A 15717-nucleotide genomic window follows, 5' to 3' on the forward strand; every position below is an offset into this window, starting at 1 on the left:
AATTGGGAAAAGGTTAAGTTTTTATTTGGTCAAGTAGTCTAATCACCCCCCCTCTAGACATACTTTCAATCCTACAATAGGGCGCTGGTGAAAAAAACAATCATTTGATTTAGTTTCTTGCTCTCCCTTAGCACCGGGAAAGGAGTCTATCTATCTGCCTAGCTTTGGTAGATTTCCCACAACGCAATTCAAAAACGGAAATTCCACAAATCCCTGGCTTCCCTGCCTAGAGAAGGAAATGTCGGGAGGAAATAGAGATGATAGGACCGCCTCAATGTTAGAGATGAGTGCTCGTCGTATTCCCTCGAGGAAAGCGGAGGCCCTCACGAAAAGATCAAAGAAAATGAAAAGCATGGCCGCCTCTACCTAGAGCAAAGAAGCTTTGCCAGTCTTATCACCGGATTCACCATAATCCAATTCTGAGTCTGAGCTCATCTGCACTCGGTCAAGAAACGATTCATAAAAATTCAAAAAAAAATCCAAAAATTTTATGGAAGGTAGATAGTTTGATGTGTGAGGTACGCTTTAAATTTTAGAGCATTTGGACATTTGAGTAGCTCTCAGCAAAAAAGACAAATTGGGTCAAGACAGTATATGAATAGTACACTACTTAACAGACCTCAAATTTGTCTTCTTTGCCGAGAACTACTCAGATGTCCAAATGAATTGAAATTTTGGGCGGACATCACACAGCAAATTATCTACCATCCCCCAAAAATTGGAATTTTTTGAATTTTGCTAGTATTTGTTTTGATTTTTTTACTCAGCGCAGGTGCAGATAATCCTGGGAGCCAAAACGCCTCACATGTACGTGCTCTAACTCTGGTCCCATCATGCATCTACATGTACGTGCTCTAACTCTGGTCCCACCATACATCTATCTCATGTACGTGGTCTAACTCTGGTCCCATAATGCATCTACATGTACGTGCTCTAACTCTGGTCCCACCATACATCTATCACATGTACGTGCTCTAACTGCAAACATCCGGTCGTACACTTCATTTACTACTCACGCGGTAACATTTCTTCCTCGACGCACTAAACTCAAGCCACAATCATTCATTAGCAGTTTAGTACTACATAGTTCTGTCACTAATAAACTAACACTGGATGCCCTATACACCCCATAAGAGATCAGAGTCATCTAAAAGAAGAACAATACTTGGATCAATATGCCTTAATAGATAACAGGGTTGAGAACTTACCGTGTTTGGTTTATCTGGAAGACAAATCCGCTCAAAGGAGCTTAACTCGTGTTTGTGTAAGCACCAGCTTCTCACTTAACGGGTTTTACTTTTAAAAGAAAATTATCTAACATAAATTATTCATCTCCATCTAACAACAATGTGGTATAAATTGCTATATTTATAACCGGCACCCGCACTTTTTTACATGCAAACGCTGGTGACATTTATTGAGAATATTGAATCTACATGTAGAGGACAGGAGTCACAGTGTATCATCGAGTATTTGATATGCATCTGTAACTAGTAAATTCATTGTGCCTTTAATGCAGCCATGCCATCGCAGGAACTCAATGACACAAATATTAGGGTGCAGCGTCGCCGAGAGCCATTTGTCCGCCGCCAGCTAAGTTCTCTTTATTATCTTTATTTAGATTAGATATTGGTAGACATGTTTGGCTTGTGGAGAAACAGTTTCTATGAACCTTCTTGAGCAATAAAAACTACTCCCTCCGTCCTACAATATAAAAACGTTTTTGACACTAGTACGTTGTTTCCTTAAAAAATTCTATTATAACTCTTTTATAAGATGGAAAAACGTTGTGGAAATTAAAATAAACTGAGGCCCACCTGCAGCCTCCAGAACCCGGGCAAACCAAAATGGCCACCTCTCCTCTTATCCTCCTCGGCGGTTCCCTCGCTCCCCGGAAATGAAGGCCACCACTATACTCACGCTCTCCTCGTCCCATGCCGCCGCGGCCCGCCGCTCGCCGGCGAGGGCGACCATCTCCGACCCCCACCTCCGGCAGTACCCCGTCCGCACTTCCCGCCTCCGCGTTGCCCAGAGCCTGGCCTCACGTCCCCTATCCTCGGTCCGCCCCGCTTTCTTGGTTCTTCTAACGGAATCGTAAATGGTCGCGTTATTGTTTGTTTCGCTCACCTTCTCTCTGTTGGGAATTCAGGGTTGGAGGCGGCGCCGGAGGGGGAGTGGGCTGGTGGTGCGGGCAGAGACGTTCGGGCAGCTCACCACCGGGCTCGATTCCGCGTGGAACAAGCTGCGTGGCGTCGGTGAGTGACCACTAGCTCTCTCCCAGCGTACTGCAGTGTACAGAAACAGATTTGATGGTTGCAATGCTCTTGTGATTTAAGATGTGCTGACGAAGGAAACCATTGCGGAGCCGATGCGGGACATCAGAAGAGCACTTCTGGAAGCAGATGTAGGTGTAGTTTTGCGTCAGTGTTCATTTCTGTCTTTGAACATGAGCACTTCGTGTAATGCTGTTACTTTTGCTCTCTGCACTCTGCAGGTTAGTTTGCCGGTCGTCAGACGGTTCGTGTCGTCTGTAAGCGAGAAGGCTTTAGGTTCAGATGTTATCCGAGGAATCCGACCAGAGCAGCAATTAGTCAAGGTATTTTGTGTGTTCGTCTGGCAAAGCATTATGTTGTCTACACTAGTAAACGCATGCTGGATACTTTGTAACTAAAAAACTGAAAAGGTATGTCACGCGATGCCGTTAAGGAATTAAATGAACCACCGGAGTTCGTTTGCAGTAATGATTTCATATATTTGACTTTGCTTCTATCTACAGTTAAGTAACTGCATAATTTCTCAACTGAAAGGTTCTTTCCTCTCCTGAGGGATAAAGGAACACACTAGCAAGTAAAATGCTGTAACACGCTTAAAGAATTTCACTATAATGAGAATGGGACGATAGTATCTTATGCTTCATTGATATGGTGAGTTCTTTTCAAACTAACTTATTAATCGGTTTGCTAGATTGTGCATGATGAACTTGTTCAACTGATGGGTGGAGAGGTATCAGACTTGGTGTTCGCAAAAACTGGCCCAACGGTCATCCTACTGGCAGGTCTGCAAGGTGTTGGGAAGACTACTGTTTGTGCAAAACTTGCATTCTATCTGAAGAAACTGGTGCTTTCCTTGGCCTTTATTTTTGACAATCTTAATAGGGCGTCAATACACGATAACCTGTAGATACTTATACCAGAGTTAGGTTACAGGGGAAGAGTTGTATGCTGGTCGCTGCAGATGTTTACAGGCCTGCTGCCATTGATCAACTCACTGTACTGGGTGAACAGGTACTTCTTTGATGAACTTACCTTTTATGTAAGATGTCTGTGTACAGCTGCAACACTTAACTGCTTATGAAATCAATGTACGTTTGGGTTGTTTCGAAACTGAAAGGTTAAAGCTACCAGGTTGCATTTGCTTTCTGAATGCAATACTACAGTTTGGGCCTGGCTAAAAAAGGGCATTCACAGGTGGGTGTGCCAGTTTACTCGGAAGGAACCACGGCCAAACCTGCAGAAATAACCAAGAATGCCGTGGAAGAGGCGAAAAGAAATAATATTGATGCGATCGTAGTGGATACTGCTGGCAGACTGCAGGTCAGACTTCTCTGTATTTCCTTTACATTTTCAGTTTACTTATCGTAAACTACTGCCTGATAGAACTGTCACCATTGGTGGTACCTGATCATCTTTCTGACATCAGATTGATAAAACAATGATGGTTGAATTGAAAGAAGTGAAGAAGGCAGTTAATCCTACAGAGATTTTGCTTGTTGTTGATGCCATGACTGGCCAGGAAGCTGCAGGTATCTGTCTGTTTCTTGTTGTTACTATTCCAGTGTCATTCATAAACATTTAGGAAATCAGCTACAGGTCTGAAATTTGACTATCTGACAAATTCTATAATACTGTTGTTGTTCCTAATGTGTTCATAGAGCCGGAAGTTTTCTGCTAATTCTATATAATTTTGGATGCTTTAAAGTGCACTTTCCTTCAAAGCATCTGGCTTTAAAGAGCACTTTCAACTCTAATGCTGCACAAAATAATGTTTTCATAGTTGTTACACTTTTTCCTTTTTTTTGTGCAGCATTAGAGTTGTAACAACTTACACTACTTCCTTTATTTTGTGCAGCATTGGTCACAACCTTTAATATTGAAATTGGTATATCCGGTGCTATATTGACTAAATTGGATGGTGATTCCAGGGGTGGAGCAGCACTTAGTGTTAAAGAGGTTATACTTGCCAGAAACTTTTCTCGCCATCATATACGCAAATGTTTAGGATCTCCCACATCATGCTTTTACTACAAGTTGATATTTGGAGCGGATCATTGTCTATATATATTGGCCCGAGCTGTGAATTCCTTTTGAAATAGACTTATTGGTTTAATGGATTTGCCTGCTCCTTTCACTAATTGTCCTAACTTTTGCTCTGTGTGCATTAGAGTTCCACTGTATATATTATGTTCTTCACTTGTATGTTGAGAAATATCTATATTTTATCACCAGACTGCCTATTTGCAAACATATTTCACCCAATCCGAAAACCTTAGTAATACCTGTGAGGTGCAAGTATGATAAAAAAAATTCCCCTTTCTTCTGCTGGTATATGTAACGCCATCACTACCTATCACTTAATCCTCTATGCAGGTGTCTGGAAAGCCCATCAAATTTGTAGGGCGAGGGGAGCGAATGGAGGACCTTGAGCTTTTCTATCCCGACCGCATGGCACAACGTGTTTTGGGAATGGGAGATGTCCTTTCATTTGTTGAAAAAGCACAAGAAGTCGTAAGTAGTTTCCTGTAAGACTGCTCTTCTGGTCTTGTCTGAAGCAATATTTTGATGGTTTCTATATGCTGCAAAATAGGTTCGCCAAGAGGATACCATGGAACTGCAGAAGAAGATCATGAGTGTGAAATTTGACTTCAATGACTTTTTAAAGCAGACACAAAATGTTGCCAAAATGGGATCCATGAGCCGTATAATCGGAATGATTCCAGGCATGAACAAGGTACATGAACCTGTGGGATTGATTCATTCCTTCAAACTGATGAAATAATTGCCAGAGCATGACAACACTTCTCGTTCTAAATAGGTTACTCCTGCACAAATCCGGGAAGCTGAGAAAAGACTTGCATTCGTAGAGTCGATGATCAATGCAATGACAGCCGGTACATTCCTCCTGAACTACCGCTAAACATATGAAGATTGTAGTAATGGTGATGGCTCCTTATGTCCTTGCATTTAACCCTTACACTTTGCAGAGGAAAGGGAAAAACCCGAGTTACTGGCCGAATCACGCGAGAGGAGGATTAGGGTAGCAGAGGAGTCTGATAAGACAGAACAAGAGGTTCGGTCCTACTGTTATCATCGTACCACAATGTTTCACTTATTCAGCATATTTGGCATTGCCCTACATGGAGCTAATCAGGCACTGCCATTTTCCACTATCAGGTGAGCCAACTGGTCGCGCAGCTCTTCCAAATGCGCGCGCAGATGAAGAAATTGATGGGTATGATGCAAGGGCAAGAAGCAATTGCAGGAATGGGAGATCTCATGGACTCGCTCAATGCTGACGAGAAGGTAAGGACGACACCTCTGGCAGTGTGAATGAGGTTTCCTCCTGTCAATTTTCTTCCCTGGAAAACTTACAGTTGCGTGGATTGTTATCGTTCAGGCACCTCCTGGCACCGCACGGCGGAGGAGACGGCGGAGCGAGCCGCCGCGGCAGAGGGAGCTGGATGCAGTGGGTGGCGCCAGTAGGCCTTGAGTTGATGTGCACTGGAGCTGGAATTTTTCACTGGAAGAGTTGTGGATTGGCATGTAGGTACGGGTCCTGCTGCATGGTGTAATATTTCCTGTACATTTTGGCATGCCGAGTTTAAGGTTAATGGGAAATGTGTTTAGTGGACGGAACATGCATTTTGAGAGTGGAGGGAATTAATTACATGTCTTAATATAAATACATGATTAGGTTTTAAAAACATATTCGAAATGAAAACATTAAGCCTGCCAAGACTTCTTTTTTGGAAAAGACACAACAGACGACGGCGACGATGACAACAACAATGACAAAGCTTTTAGAGTTGAAACTCGTAAGATGTCAAAACCAACTTACAGTTCTCAAAATCAACAAAGCCTTTAGACCTTCCATGTACCTTGAAAAGACGCAAACCTATTATAAAATTTCATCCAAAGTACAAAGCATTCCAAATACAATAATAATTACATTGAGATGCCCGAACCACCGAACAACCACTACCAGCAAAGACAATAAAAAAATGCATCGAGGTCCTCGGAACACCAAACAACCACTATCGGCAAACACAATAAAAATTACATCGATGTATCTGGACCACCGCACAATGACTACCACTGCCATAACGTCGTCGTCATTGAACTCTTGAATCAATTTGAAGTGCCTGACACCATATCTCGCCGTTGTGCACGTGCTGCGAGAAACTCTAACCTCGTAGCTCTAAGGAGACCACAGGAATCTACGCCGAGGCTCTGTCAACTCGGGAAAGAAGAAGAGAAAAATGTTCTACCGCCGCCCACGAAGATGTTGGCCACACAATAAAGGGTGTTTTTATTGACTCATAATATAGCATCAAGGGATAATTAGCAACACCCAGCCCCTGCATAGTCTGAATGCACACAGCCAACACAAGCATACACACACACACACATACAAACGGCCTCACCAGCAAAGAGCCAAGTCATACTAGACCAAAACTATGCCTAGGCGAAGAGAAAAAAAAAACACAGCGATTAAAGATGTACATCAACAACCATCAGCTCCAACTATCTCATGATAACACATGGATTATAAAAGCGGTTCTTCAAAAGGAACACCTCCAAGAAGGGACACACCAGTGGCATTGTCGCCGGATCCTACACCCAAAGGTCATACCATGGATTTTGACCCTGGAGATCAAGTCTAAGCAAACCCCGTTCAATGCCTTCACCAGGTAGGCCAGACCTAGGGTTTTCACCCAAAGCTCAAGACTGAGTACTCAAAATGCACCACCTGATCGAATTCATCTTGCATTATCTTGAAGAACTCTAGGTTTCATATAGCATCTCACAGGTGCCCAATTCCATGCATGCTATTGTTGTTTAATTAATTTCTGTATGCAAAAACCAGAACATGTCTTGTACTCTATCCATTACCACACGACAATGCGCAGATATTGTCTATTCCATCCGTTCCTAAATATAAATATAAGTCTTTTAGAGATTCCACTATAAAGACTATATTTGAATGTTTATAGACGTCTTTTAGAGTACAGATTCACTCATTTTGCTCCATATGTAGTCTATAGTGGAATCTCTAGAAAGACATATATTTAGAAACAGAGGGAGTAGTTACAAATCGTTTGGGCTACACAATAAAGCAACGACAGACAATACAGATGTGTAACAACAATGGACCTTCCGGTTAGCTATTCTGTTCTCAATGATAATCATCAAGACTGAAGGGGAAAAAAGCAAGCCATGCATTTTTTGAAGATCACAGAAATACTCACTCCCGGTTCATTGGAACTTACACAGCAAAGGCCGTATACACGTATGTTGTCACTATTTGCAAGCTGCGGCTAGAGATCTCAAATATGTCCGTACTGGGTTCAACTAGCAGTGACCCCCATGGCCAGCCATGTCTCACCGGCGGTAACCGCGCATCGAGTCTAGGTCCCGCTGCCTCAGGTTGCCGTACTTCCTCCTGCGCTTACCAGTAGCCATGGCAGCCTGAATGATCACAGTTGCGCAAAGTATTAAAACTCATATACAAGACACAATAACAACACATGTAATATGCCCCTGGTCTGTTGACCCGGGTGGTGCCTTGACCTGTTCTTCGGCTTTGATGGACTCCGCGAGATTTTCCATGTCGGGTGTATCTTTTCCTTGCATGCCAGCCATCATCTTCTGCATTCGAGTGCGCATTTGGAAAAGCTGCGATACTAGTTGGCTCACCTGATAGCAAGAAAATGTTCAGTTCAGCTCCATGAGGTTCCGTGGTTTATATGCTACTAGATCAAATGACGATGAAATGACAACGGAACCTGCTGTTCTGTCTTTCCAGCATCCTTGGCCACTCTTCTCCTCCTCTCGCGTGACTCAGCAAGTAACTCTGGTCTTTCCCTTTCATCTGAACATAGTCAGGATAATTAGTGCTGGGCAAATGTTCATGACAACACTCCGTCGAAATTATGCTACAAAAAATTAGGACTGGTACGTCTTTTGGTCGATGAACTTGGCACGCACAACTGGCATTGTCCCAGCTATGGAACTGCAAAATGTTTATTTTGATGGCGGCCCTCAATTCTGACCTCACCAAGTTATATGCCACATGAATGATTCCCTCGTCAGACTAGTTTTTTCTTTTGAAATGCATAGACATTTCATGAAATATTAAAAGAAGGAAAACCATGTTTGTTTTCTAAAGCAGGATAATTTCAAACTACAGCAACTTAAGATACTACCTGTGGACATCAGAACACCAACCAAACAAATAGTTGATTGCCAATGAGCTTCAGTCTGTCTATTCACATCATTTCATATTTTGTACAAAGGAAGTACGAACTACTGGCAAACTACTGAATTCACAGATCAATATCAGAATTGATCCCAACCTGTTATTAAATGCTTACACATTTTTTGCAAAAAGGAGGATTACCCCCGGCCTCTGCATCAAGCGATGCACACAACCAATTAAAGGCTTACACATAATATGTAAGAAAATACAAAGCACTTTCCCTAATATAGCAAGTGTTTGGAAAGAACATGCAAGGCCATATCTTCATGATGTGAACTGAGTGTAGATTATACATACCAGCAGTCATCACATTGATCATTGACTCCATAAACTTAACATTTTTCTCAGCTTCACGGATTTGTGCTGGAGTAACCTACTCAAAACGCGGCAAGAGTTGTGGTCTTAATAAGTAATAACATAAAATTTATATCTTGAACATAAGGGGCAAAAAGTCAATTCAGAAGACTGGTTCCAAGGAAATGTAATAAATTAGGTACAGAATTCATATCCGCACCTTGTTCATGCCTGGAATCATGCCAATTATACGACTGAACGAACCCATCTGCGCAATAGCTTTTGTTTGCTTCAAGAAATCATTGAAGTTAAACTTTGCGCTCATAATCTTCTTCTGTAATTCCTCAGCATCTTCTTGATTCATCTACTTGCAGCAGTATGTTACACCATATAAATATGACATTATTGTTTAATGAAAGACACAAGGAAAATTGCATTTCACAAAAAGATACTTACCACTTGCTGTGCTTGCTCAACAAATGAAAGTACATCTCCCATTCCCAAGATACGTTGCGCCATACGATCTGGATAGAAAGGCTCAAGATCCTCAACACGTTCTCCTCGGCCTATGAACTTGATGGGCTTTCCAGACACCTGCAGAGTTCTTCATTGTCATATTTTTCATATGCATGCTAACAAAAGGAACAAAGACAGAAAGCTTGCTAATATAGCCATAACACACGTAAACACTGAACATTTATTATTTAACCTTGCGCAATCGTGTACTTTTCTGTTATACTGTACAAAATTGACGATGAAAAACCTATACAGGAGGAAAAGGTAAATCCTGAGAATAAGTAAAATAAACTTATGTAACCCCTCCGTGACATACATTATTTCATTGAATTTATGGGCATATCAACTCTTGTGTCATAATGCCTTTTTGCCAGTTATTGAGAATTGAGAAGTCTAGAAAGATCAAATAAAACCAAAATGTATGGACACAAATAGTGCCTTCTATGCACTAGAAATCAGTAGTTCGTTTAGACAGAACTATGAATCTGGATGGTCACACCAAATGGACAAAGTTTTGCAAGTTGAGAGACCTCTTTGATACTTAGTGCTGCCCCACCTCTGGAGTCACCATCCAGTTTTGTCAGTATAGCACCAGTTATACCAATTTCAACATTGAAGGCGCCGACCAATGCTGATAAAAAAATCAGCAAGGGTAAGTAACAGTGCGACTCTAGCAGATGATGAAGAGTTTCAGAATAACAAGTCCTGCTACTACAGGGAGCGTGCTCCTGCTCCTTTGAAAAGAACACAATAAATTGTAAGGAAAACTGAACGAAGACAATTGGACCAAACATAGCTCTTATATACATGTAGATGAACATGACTAATATGGGACCCCCAAATCCAAATACACAGCATGTATACATTAATATGTGCTGCAATAGTCAAAGTTGAAAATGCAAATTTCCTTTTCTGCATGCCAAGCAGTGCATTAGGTAAGTTACTTACACCCGACCAAGTATAAAATGATGAGTCTAGAGCCCTAAACTACTCATAGAACAACAAGCAACAACAAACCTGCAGCTTCTTGGCCAGTCATAGCATCAACCACAAGAAGAATTTCTGTAGGCTTCACTGCCTTCTTTACTTCTTTCAACTCATTCATCATAGCTTTATCTACCTAATGATAGAAAGATTAGCTAGTATCGGTTGTGCTTGGTAAACACAGTTGGAAGTAACAGAAAGACACACTAGCTCCTCCATTTAAAGCTAAATAGAGTACCTATCAAAAAGTATCATATCTCATTTTTCACACCAACTCGTCTCATAACAGATTATCTTTACATTTAAGTTTAAATATACTATACTAGAATGAACATTTTTTGTTGAAGCACTAGACTGAGTTTAAAACAAACATATACATTTAATCCAAAATAAACATTTTAAACAGATTTTGACCTTTTACAGACTTAAAAATTACTAGTAAGAACTAGTGCAGTTTCATCATATATCTAAAATTCCATACTTTGGCATGATTATGATCTGGTGCCCAAGATCTGTGTACGATAGGGCCAGTTCTTTTGTGGCTTCTACCAGCTTATGGCAGAAATAAGCTAGAAGCCCAAAAGAACTCGTTTTGAGAAGCTGGCTCAACTTATTTCCACCGCTAGTTTCTTCACGATGGAAAAAAGCTGGGGGTAGAGTAGCTTCCCGCAGCTTATGACTTAAAACTGAAGGGGTATACCAAAATGGCACTGTTGTTCGCTCAAATTACAAAGGAAATACCCCTCCCAGGTCCCAGCCCGCGTCACCCGACCCGACCCCCCGCAGAAAGGAAACCCGTCGCCTCGCTCGATCCCCTCTCGCTCTCGCACGCCGCAAAGGCTAGGGTTCCTCGCCGCCGCCGCCGCCGCCGGTCCCTGGGCTCCTCATCGCGGCTAGCTCCGACCACATGGAAGGTGAGTAGGAGCCCATCTTCCGCCGCTTCTCTGTCCTCTGGCGCGGCTCCTCCCTCGCAACAGCTCCTGGTCGGTCCGGCCAGGGCACCACTCCGGCGGACGGCGCCCCACTCCGGAGCACCGAGGCGCGTCGCAGCTGGCCGGGAGCCCGAGCCAGAGCAGCCGTCGCCAAGGCCCTGGTTGTGCGCCCCCGCTGTTCCCCTTCCATACTATTCAAGGGTATTACAGACTATTCACCCGACAGATGAGGAAATAAGCTAAATGAAAGGAAGTGAAAAGAACTGGATAGCTTATTTTCATGGGCTTATTTCCACAACAGCTTATCTGTGACTTATTTCTAGAGTAGCTTATTTCCACAGCGGCACTCAAAAGAACTGGCCCTAAGTCAGCTGGTTAAAACTGGTACAGGACTGACGTACAGTTTTTTAGAACCATGATTGTAGCAAACCGAGGAACATAATTAGATGATAAGAGTTACCTGCAATCTTCCAGCAGTATCCACTATAACTACATCGGTCTTCTGGCTCTTTGCTTCTTTCAAACCGTTCTTGGCAATCTCTGAAGGTTTTGCTTCCGTTCCTTCTGAGTAAACTGGTACACCAACCTATCAACATTCAAAAGTAACAGTAGTTTTAATTTCAAAATTTGGAAAGACAGATATGCATTACTGGTAGCTCTACAGTCATTTGAATCGAAGGTAGCCACAGTTATTAGCAAGAAAACGTTTCCAACTCAATAGTGAAAAGATCAATTTCATTACGTGTACCTTTTTACCCAGAATAGTGAGTTGGTCAATAGCAGCAGGCCTGTAAACATCTGCAGCAACCAGCATACAACTCTTCCCCTGTAACCTGAGTCTGGTTTATAAGCACTGATGGCCTGGGCTCTTAGGAAAATGCTTAAAGAAGAAAGCTCAGGAATGCACCATCTTTTTCAGATAGAAGGCAAGCTTAGCACAGACGGTAGTTTTCCCAACACCTTGCAGACCTGCCAATAGGATAACCGTTGGGCCAGTTTTTGCGAATACTAAATCTGACACCTCTCCACCCATCAGTTGTACAAGTTCATCATTTACAACCTACATCATTTAACTCTTGTTAGTCCTCTAGAGCTAGAAGTACATATAGTATTACATTGGGAAGACCACATTCAGTTAGTCCAAAATAATCAATGAATTCCTCAATTAAGGTCACTTGTGTGCACAATATTATGCACCCGTCAATAATGGCTGTGCAAACTACACATAGAAAATTTGTCACATGCAATTTATAATTTTCTAGGATCCTCGGATCTGAGTATACCTTCACTAACTGCTGCTCAGGTTGGACACCCCGGATCACATCAGTGCCTATAGCCTTTTCAGTAACAGACTCGATAAAACTTCTTGCTACTGGCACACTCACCTGCAAAGTAGGGTGCGCATTAGATTGTGAAGACAAAAAAAATAGAAATATAGCTCCACAAGAAAGCCATGTACTGAAAGAGATGAGACATACATCTGCCTCCAAAAGTGCTCTTCTAATATCCCGCATCGGTTCAGCGATATTCTCCTTTGTCAGTCGATCTTGAACCACAAAAGGCATTTCCCTCATTATTTACAATCATGATTTATAGCAAAGCTACAGAGGGTGCAGTCAGTGTTGCTGATCAAGCATGAAAAATGCATACTGCATTGAATCGTTTGGACAAAACGATCCACACATTACAAAGTTACGCAAAAAAAAAAGTTATCACTTCATAGATAGCCAATCTAGAACTTCACAGTTGCATATAAGACTCTGTCAACCTGATACACGATTTGACAAATCACACATATTTTTGGGAGGAGAACTGAGTGTGACTCTGTTCAACACATTGCAACCAGAGCATTACGTATGACAGCAACAAAATCCACACATGAGGCGAGAAGCAAACGTGTAGTGTATGGGTAAACTATCAGAAGCGAACTCACCGACGCCTCGCAGCTTGTTCCACGCGGACTCCAGCCCGGTGGTGAGCTGCCCGAACATCTCCGCCCTCACAACCATCCCGCTTCTCCTCCTCCTGCTGCATCCCTGAGGGCGTCCCAAACCGTAACAAGGTAAGAAAACCGTCCGGTCAAAAAGAGATAAGGTCGAGATCGGTCTCGGAGGGAAGAAGCTAGGAAGTTGCAGATGCTCGGAGCGAACCGGGAACGGGGAAGAGAGGGCGCGGAAGGCAGTGGGACCTTGGGCCCCGCGGAGGTGGAATGAGAGAGTGGGCACGCGGCGGAGGTGAAGGGAGGCCACGGTGGGCCTGGCCGGTGAGCGGCGGGCGCCGGCGGGAGACGAAGAGAGCGTGAGTGTGACAGTGGCCTCCATTGGAGAGAGAGGGCGGAGCGTTCTGCGGAGGCGAGGCGAGCCAAGCAACGAGGAGGATAAGAGGAAGTTGCTCTAACTGGGCCTTTCTGGGAAAAAATGCTGACCATGATAGCCCATGAAACGGCCCCGTCATCAAGTCGAGGGCCGTAGCCGCCGATAGGGGGATTCTAAAAAAAAAGGTCGATAGGGATAATTCTCAAAAGAAAAAAAAACACAATAATGGTGGAGGGGAAATATCAAGTGCTCAGTGCTTCTGCTTCCCATGCTGCCCGATTTTAAAACTTTAATTTTAAATGTTTAAAATATTCTGTAAAAAATATGAATATTCACAAGGAACGTGACTACAACCCCTAAAAGATCCAGGTCAAAAATCAAAATGTACATCGAGAAACAAAAAAGACAAATTCAGATGTGAATAACGTCAAATGTTGTTTTTTGTCTTTTTATAACACTATTCATACTAGATTTCATATTTTTGTTTCTCAATGTTCATTTAGAGTTTGGACCTGGAATTTTAGGAGTTGTAGTCATATTCTTTGTGAATATTCATATTTTTTTGATTTTTTTGAAACATTCAAAATTGATTCTTTTAAGTTAGAGGATTGGGAGCACCCAAGGATGAGAGCACCTAATATTTCCCCGTGATGGACGTACAAATACAATCAATTATCCGTGAGATCAAACACTCAGGCAGCAACTTTGAAGCTCATAATTGAGCTAAATTTTCTTTATCTTTACATACTCATTGTCGCTTGTGGATGGGAGTGTGAGTGCCACATGATGTGATCATGTAAAGTACATGTGAACAGGCGAAATGACTTCCGTTATTTGCGCCGTGGGTCTGGAGGCGATACAGTGATGATCTCGTGATGTCTACTACACAACCTTTTTCTTGTAGATATTGTTGGGTCTTCAAGTGCAGAGATTTGTAGTACAGTAGCAAATTTCCCTCAAGTGAATGACCTAAGGTTTATCAATTCGTAGGAGGCGTAGGATGAAGATGGTCTCTCTCAAGCAACCCTGCAACCAAATAACAAAGAGTCTCTTGTGTCCCCAACACACCCAATACAATGGTAAATTGTATAGGTACACTAGTTCGGCGAAGAGATGATGATACAAGTGCAATATGGATGGTAGATAATAGTTTTTGTAATCTGAAATAATAAAAACAGCAAGGTAACAAGTGATAAAAGTGAGCGTAAACGGTATTGCAATGATGGTAAACAAGGCCTAGGGTTCATACTTTCGCTAGTGTAAGTTCCTTCAACAATACTAACATAATTGGATCATAAAACTATCCCTCAACATGCAATAAAGAGTCACTCCAATGTCACTAATAGCGGAGAACGAACGAAGAGATTATGGTAGGGTACGAAACCACCTCAAAGTTATTCTTTCCAATCAATCCGTTGGGCTATTCCTATAAGTGTCACAAACAGCCCTAGAGTTCGTACTAGAATAACACCTTAAGACACAAATCAACCAAAACCCTAATGTCACCTAGATACTCCAATGTCACCTCAAGTATCCGTGGGTATGATTATACGATATGCGTCACACAATCTCAGATTCATCTATTCAACCAACACAAAGGACCTCAAAGAGTGCCCCAAAGTTTCTACCGGAGAATCACGACGAAAACGTGTGCCAACCCCTATGCATAGGTTCCCGATGTCACGAAACTCGCAAGTTGGTCACCTTAACATACATGAAGTTGCACGTGGTATCCCATTGTCACCACAGATATCCACAGCAAGACATACATCAAGTGTTTTCAAGTCTTTAAAGACTCAATCCGATAAGATTACTTCAAGGGGAAAACTCAATTCATTACAAGAGAGTAGAGGGGGGAAGAAACATCATAAGATCCAAATATAATAGCAAAGGTCGCGATACATCAAGATCGTATCACCTCAAGAACACGAGAGAGAGAGAGAGAGATCAAATACATAGCTACTGGTACATACCCTTAGCCCCGAGGGAGAACTACTCCCTCCTTGTCATGGAGAGCACCGGGATGATGAAGATGGCCACCGGTGAGGGTTCCCCCCTCCGGTAGGGTGCCGGAACAGGGTCCCGATTGACTTTTGGTGGCTACGGAGGCTTCTGGCGGCGGAACTCCCGATCTATCTTGC

General features: G+C 42.6%; 2 protein-coding genes across 2 annotated transcripts; one reads left to right on the top strand and one right to left on the bottom strand.

Annotated features, from left to right (window-relative positions):
* The first annotated feature begins 1855 nt into the window (after positions 1 to 1855).
* LOC125551072 (signal recognition particle 54 kDa protein, chloroplastic-like) lies at positions 1856 to 5907 on the top strand. Its single transcript, XM_048714221.1, has 15 exons — positions 1856 to 2059; positions 2150 to 2255; positions 2337 to 2404; positions 2495 to 2596; positions 2965 to 3117; positions 3207 to 3284; positions 3468 to 3593; positions 3700 to 3802; positions 4129 to 4229; positions 4647 to 4784; positions 4864 to 5007; positions 5092 to 5167; positions 5261 to 5346; positions 5451 to 5579; positions 5674 to 5907. The coding sequence occupies exons 1-15, from the start codon at positions 1898 to 1900 to the stop codon at positions 5764 to 5766; spliced, it is 1665 nt and encodes a 554-aa protein (XP_048570178.1). The 5' UTR covers positions 1856 to 1897; the 3' UTR covers positions 5767 to 5907.
* A 1481-nt stretch (positions 5908 to 7388) lies between these two features.
* LOC125551073 (signal recognition particle 54 kDa protein, chloroplastic-like) lies at positions 7389 to 13681 on the bottom strand. The gene is made up of 15 exons (XM_048714222.1): positions 13412 to 13681; positions 13195 to 13297; positions 12740 to 12807; positions 12545 to 12646; positions 12169 to 12321; positions 12010 to 12087; positions 11722 to 11847; positions 10363 to 10465; positions 9876 to 9976; positions 9286 to 9423; positions 9050 to 9193; positions 8833 to 8908; positions 8063 to 8148; positions 7848 to 7973; positions 7389 to 7745 (listed from the first exon to the last, which is right to left on the bottom strand). Exons 1-15 carry the CDS (start codon positions 13580 to 13582, stop codon positions 7659 to 7661), a joined length of 1662 nt encoding a protein of 553 aa, XP_048570179.1. The 5' UTR covers positions 13583 to 13681; the 3' UTR covers positions 7389 to 7658.
* Positions 13682 to 15717: the final 2036 nt, after the last annotated feature.

This window comes from Triticum urartu, chromosome 4 (assembly GCF_003073215.2).
Source record: "Triticum urartu cultivar G1812 chromosome 4, Tu2.1, whole genome shotgun sequence".
NCBI classification, from domain to species: domain Eukaryota; kingdom Viridiplantae; phylum Streptophyta; class Magnoliopsida; order Poales; family Poaceae; genus Triticum; species Triticum urartu.